Raw genomic sequence first — 6,643 nt, 5'->3', positions numbered from 1 at the left:
TCTTTATCAGAGCCTGTTAGTCTAGGCAAAGCTCTTAAAGAAAAATGTTTATCAATGTGTATTCAGCCATACCTTTCACTGTGGGACTCCTAAAGAATTTTAAAGAGAATAATTTGGGGGAGGATCTTCCTTAAGGAGGGTTTTTGGTCCTGCAAATACCTTGTCAGGAAACATGCCATTTCAAGCATAGAGAGAGCTTACCACTAAGAAGTTTTCTGAATATCCAGAAATGTAGTGTTAATATAGCCTATTCCTGGAATAAGCCATTTGGTTTGAGAATTGATTGTCACAACACCTAATAATAATAACTCAAACTGACACTTTGAGGGTTACATAGCAGCCCCTGTGAGCTAAGAAGGTCAAGTTCATATTCTTCTATTTTTACTCATTTATTCAATATAGACTTTTATTCATTGAAGTATTATTTGTTGTATGCAGAGCTAGGTTTTATGGTTAGTGTCTGCTTTGCAATTATTCAATCCTAGCAAAATGCAATTTCTGTTAGGTGAGAGACTATATATATGTGTGTGTGTGTGTGTGTGTGTGTGTGTGTGTGTATGTTTGTATCCTAGTGCCTAGAACAATATCTTGATCTGAGTAGCTGATTAATAAATACTTGTTGAATGGATTGAGTTTGAATCCACTACCCTCTTTCTTTATTAAAAATGATAAATAAGAGAGGAGAATGATGCTTTGTAAAGAGATGCTACCAGTCAATAAAACACTTTTAAATCACTTGTCACAGACTAGACAGTGCACTAGATCCTGGTGACACAAAGAGTTCTTTTAAAAAAATCTGTAGTTTAGACAAACTGGACTTGTTGCTGTCTCTTAGACATGAAATTTTAAGTCTGTCAAACATTCATGGTTTCGACTGATCTAAAAGTGAAGAAAATAACTATCAATTATCTTCTGCCATACAGAAGATGAGAGGGTAAAAAGTAAGGGATCTTATCTATGAAACATATGGGACATGAGTAATGATAAAGGAGACAGCAAAGAATACTGAAGCCAAAATAACAGGAAGGATAATAGTAATGTAAGCTGCATCCAAAGGAAACAAGTTTTTAAGAGATGTAACACCAAAATAGATGGAACACATAAGGAAAATCCAAGTCAGTAAGTTACAAATGAGGAATCCTGTGATAATTTTAAGAATAGAGACCTCTGTTGGTCATGGTAAAGATAGTTGTTGCATGGTGTTTTGAAGGAAGTTGACATTATGGTTTCTTCTTTGAGGAACTGAGGGGAAAGTGCTTGAATTGGCTAACATTATATAAAAAGATGATAATTTGAATCCAGGAAATGGATAACGTCATTATAATGGGAAGTATAATCTCTTTGAAACCATCAGGGGCTCTGTGAATAGACTTGCTGACCAAATGTCTGCTAGGAAAGGATAAAATGTAGGAATAACTTATTAATCTTTACTTAGGATGAAATTTCTTAAGTAATTAATCAGCTCTTCATTCTTCTCCTCTGGGGAACAAAGAGATATAAGCATCAGTGATGTTGACAAATTACAGACCTCTGTGGGATCTATCATTGCCAATTTCATTATAGAATTGCTTAAATCACAATAATAGCACATAGACCATAATTTAAACAAAATTGGTTCATGCAGGCTGATGAGCTAAGAGGTACTAGGTAAAGTTATAGGAGCAAGTTTTTATACTTTTTTCTTTGCACTGATGACTTAATCTGCGCCAGCTTTGTCCTTGTAATTTGTCTCAGTGAAGAGCAAAAATGTCATCTTTCCCATCTCCTTTCCTTTAAACACACACACACACACACACACACACACACACACACACACACACACACACTTTAGATCTTGATAAACTCCTTATGTATAGGCTGTCATTTTATAAGGAGGTAACTAAGTGGCCCAATGGATAGAGCACTGAGCCTGGAGTCAGGAAGATGAATTCAAATCTGGTTTTAGATACTTAGCATATTCCTGACCCTGGACATAACTCTTTTGCCTTAGTTTGCCTTAATCTACTGGAAAAGAAAATAGCAAACCACTGTAGTATCTTTGTCAAAAAATTCCACGGACAGTATGGTCCATTGGGTCATAAAGATTCACACATGACTGAAAAACGTCGAACTTTATTAAAATCTCCCACCATACTTGAAGTCATGGTCCATACAACCAGGTCATCCACAGAGATAGTTAATAAAGAAATTGACATCTTTTCCCATTCATTTTGATTTTGATGTCTCTCTTCTTTGTCAGTATTTTCTAGGTTGGTACTGTGTGCCACCCACCCATTTCTTCCCATTCTCTGTAATTCCATATTTTTCCATAAACCTTCCACAGAGGGCCTACCTAATATGTGGGGTTATTGGAATTATTGAGAGCACATTATAATTTTCCATATGCACATTAATCTCACTTGTTCACCTATGCAATTTTGAATCCTATTCATTGTTTAACTATAATGCCCTTTTAAAACAAATGAATTAACTCACTGAGTCATCCATGCAATCACACATCATAATCTGGGCAATCACATTTTTTTTACTTCAGTAGATTGTAAGGTCCATCTCTTCTGAACAACCATGGATTTCATTAAAGAATCCCTGTAGCATCCTGGACCTCATTGAAAATAGTATAATGCAACCACTAATAGGAACATCTAGGAAATCTATTTATTTGTAAAGAATCACTATTTCATTTGAATCTTGTATAGCCCATCCTTCATGACACTGTGGAAAATATTATATTGTTTGAAAAATGTATTATTTTGGTGTTTATATTTAATGAGATTGTTTCAACCCAGAATGTTGCCCTTGCATCAGTAATGCTTGGAATGCTGGAGGTGAAGGGAATTTTGCATTTCCCAGGTTCTGATTCCATCCTAATGTTGGGTGGTGACACCCAGGTCTTCTCTTAGGTTCACCCAAGTTTGTGTTTTGGTCTTGCCCAAATTTTATCAAATTTTTACATTTATTCATATCCATCTCAATTAACCTTGCTTTCAAGTTGCTCTCTTGGCAAAATTACTCATTTATGTAATGTAGACCTTTCAGAACCTAGATAAGAAGGGACCTCATCTTTTTCTAGCTTTCTATCCTCTACCAAACAATTTAATATATTTCTTTTTAGAACTATTTCAGAGTTTGGGGATTCAACTTGCCAACAACTACACTGATGAATATTTTGGTGAGCATTTATCTCCTAGTTAGATACACTAATATTGATAATTAGAGAATTTTTAAACAAAATTTTATCTGTGTTTACTTCTATCATGACTCTTGTATAATTTAAAATATGAATGGAATACATGTTTTTTTTTTGAGTCTTTAGTGTTGATTATTGTAAATACATACAAGCTGTTAACATGGCAAGCACAAAAGCAGCAATACTGAGAAAAATTCTAGTAAAAGTCTATTATTAGTCTAGCCACCATTGAAGTACATGGTAATAGTACCTGAGCCATAAAAGAGTAAGATAATTTTCTCAATTAGATAAAGGCAGGATTCAATGTCTTCAAGAAGCTTCACAAGTGACTAGTAAAAATGGTGGCAACTAAATAATTCTCATTTAATTTACAAAAGAGATAATACTCTTAAGGCTGTATGGAACAGTGTTATACAGCAGAAAAATTATCACAAAAATTTAAAAGTGATTATATTGTATCAGGCACATTAATCATTTTTAATTATATAAACTAAAGCAAATAGTTTGGTAGCTTATGATTTCATTAAAAATACAGTTTAGGAAGAACTGTAACAAACTGACTTAGGGGAATATCTTCAGCCTTGTTCACATGAGAGATCAACTTATTGGTGCAGCAACAATCTTCCAGAGTTCCAACTGCTCTATATGTTCATAAACAAGGAACTGGGGGAAAGTAGCTTCAATTGGCTCTACAATAAACTTCATTTTGCCATCTCTGAGTTTCTCTAGATCATTTAGGGAAAATCGAAAATGATTGTAAGCTTCACATGTAATATCCAAATGTCTAAGTGTGAAGTTTAGTCTTTTCTCTATTGATAAGTAGATTGTACATGCATTTTTCAAATTGTGAGTAATTCTGTAGAGTGTTTTAAATAAAGCATCTGTGAGATCATCATCATAAAAAACATCAGCTGCCATTATGATAGTAGTGTGAGCATATAAGTCAGAAATTTCTTCTTCAGACCAACTGAATGGAACTTGAGGATCAGTGCACAAGTCATCTTTCAGCCAATTCAGTTCTTTAACTTTAATTGCACCTCCTGCTGTTGCAGTTAGGCTCCTGTTTAGGGTAACATTCCGTTCACACATAGCCAGGAGATCTTCACCCACATCTGTGCAGTAAACAGTCTTAGCAACCGTTGCTGTGATGATGCTGGCAATCCCAGTTCCTGCCCAAGCTCAAGCACAGTGCAACTTTTGAATAGGTCACATTGGAACAGGATGTAGTCAGCTAGAAGGAAAGCTCCACGCCATACCTGTTTACCAACATCTTCAAGAGGGGTGGCCATGGTGTGCTCTATTTTAACCATACTATGATGGACATTTTCTTGAACTTCTTCACTGACACTTTCTGCTCCCTGGGTTAGAATTTTAGGATGTATCTTATTTCTTGATAGTTCTTTTTGTTTTGTCTCAGAGAAAGTCCGTGGTCTTCTTACCACTTCTAAGTCACCATCATTATCCAATAGAGCTTCTATTCTCATACAAGGGTGAATTTGAGTTTCATTTTTGTCCAGACAATCTATACCATTGCTATTCTTGCCACAAGATTTCTGAATACTTCTGTAATCAAGTGTATTATTTTCTATTTGAATGTTTTTTTTGTTTTTTATCTTCAACTTGAGTATCTTTCCAAGGATCTTTGTTCCACAGAAGTTTGAATTGTGACAGAAAAACAGGTTGGCCAACAGCATTCAGGCGCACCATGAGATGCCTTTTGTTTGGGGTGTTTAGATGTACATCAGACAGCACAGTATCACTTTTAAATGTAATTTCTTCCATAGTTTCCTCCTCTTCTGGGTCCACCATCATGCAGTGCTGTTATTAATCTGTATAGGAGCATCCAGCTGCTGGGGCGAGGCTGAGTCCGAGTGGACCCGCCAGCTCTCAAGCTCACCATTCGGGGGAAGCCTCGGAATACATGTTTTTAAAGGAGATTTGATGTACTGTTAATTGTTTTTTTTTTAAATACCAAACAAAAATTGAATAAGATTTCATTCTCTACCCTTCTCAAGCAATTTTGTGATTGTGAAAAAATGGCCTGAGACACAGAATTGTCTGGGAAAAGTCCATGTGAAAAAGACCAGGAATAAATGAAGGATATATATTGTTGCCACTTTACATGATATAATGTTAGAAATGCTAATTGTACAAATAAGCCAGAAAAAAATAAGTTAAAGGAATAAGCACAAACAAAAGGGAAATGAGATTACATTCATTTGTAGAAGATACAGAATGAATTATTTAGAAACTTGTTTTAAAAAAATCAAAACAATTGGTAGCTTTAGTAACAATGATAAAACTAAACTTAAAAAATTATGTAGGAGGAACTATAAAGAGAAATTAAATCAAAATGCATTCAAAATGAAAGAACTATCTGGGAGTTAACCTACTAAAACATTTTCTAGATTCACATGCATACATCTACAAAACACTCTTTACAGAAAAACAGATGTTAAACAATTGGATAAACAATTAATGTTTATATTTGAGATTTCCCAATAACTGAAAAGTTTACTTTAATTAATTTATAGATTTAGTGACAAATCAACTTATTACAAAAGAGTTATTTTATAGAATTAAACCAATTTTTAAAAAAGCCCAAAATACATTTGGAGAATCAAAAAATCAAAAATATCAAGGAAAATAATAAAAAAAAAAGTAAAAATGAAAGGGGAATAACCTTATCAGACCTCAGATTATAATATGAAGCTGAAATCATTAAAAAAAATGATGATACTAGTTAAACGATAGAAAAACTGATCAATGAAGCAGACTAGATAAGCAAGCCACAAAAGTAATTTACACAACAACTTATTATGAGAAAATGGAAGGACATTAATTGCAGGATTGAGGAATCCCTATTTTAGAAAAAAAAACTATTTGGACAACTTGAAAACAGTTTGACAGAAATTAGATTTAGATCATCATCTTACAATATTCATAATATATAAACTTTGAATATTATAGATGGCTAATTTAAATGTAAAATCACTCAAATTCTCAAAAAAATTATTCTACTGGAGTTAGATAACTGCCATAGATATTGGTATTTTGTAAAGGAAAATACAGACTACTCACCTCACTTCCTCCCCCCCCCCCCAAAAAAAAAAAACTGCACCAAACCACAAACAAGAAAAATGAAAAAAGTTTTTTTTTTTTTTAAAGTATGCTTCAACCTGCATTTGGGTTCCATTAATTATATTTTGTCATGAGTCTGCACCATTGTCTTGGATCATTGTATTGCTAAGAATAGCTAAATTATTCACAATTGATCACAATATTGCTGATACTGTGTGTATGAATTCATGTAAGTCTTTCTTGGTTTTCCTGAAAGCAAGTCATCATTTCTTATAGCACAACAGTATTCCATCATAATGATATGTCATAACCTATTTGGCTATTCCACAATTGATGGACATCCTCTCAGTTTCCAGTGCTTTGCTATCATTAAAA

General features: G+C 33.8%; 1 protein-coding gene across 1 annotated transcript; it reads right to left on the bottom strand.

Moving 5' to 3' along the window:
* Positions 1–3,308: 3,308 nt before the first annotated feature.
* Positions 3,309–5,095, bottom strand: LOC127553423 (methyltransferase-like protein 22). Its single transcript, XM_051984164.1, is given in 3 exon segments — positions 3,309–4,359; positions 4,362–4,788; positions 4,790–5,095. Coding segments are annotated over 3 exon segments (1,212 nt in total). The 5' UTR covers positions 5,000–5,095; the 3' UTR covers positions 3,309–3,784.
* Positions 5,096–6,643: the final 1,548 nt, after the last annotated feature.

This window comes from Antechinus flavipes, chromosome 1, assembly GCF_016432865.1.
Source record: "Antechinus flavipes isolate AdamAnt ecotype Samford, QLD, Australia chromosome 1, AdamAnt_v2, whole genome shotgun sequence".
Classification (NCBI taxonomy): domain Eukaryota; kingdom Metazoa; phylum Chordata; class Mammalia; order Dasyuromorphia; family Dasyuridae; genus Antechinus; species Antechinus flavipes.
The sequence above is the reverse complement of the archived record's forward strand: the minus strand, read 5'-3'. Positions and strand labels throughout refer to the sequence as shown.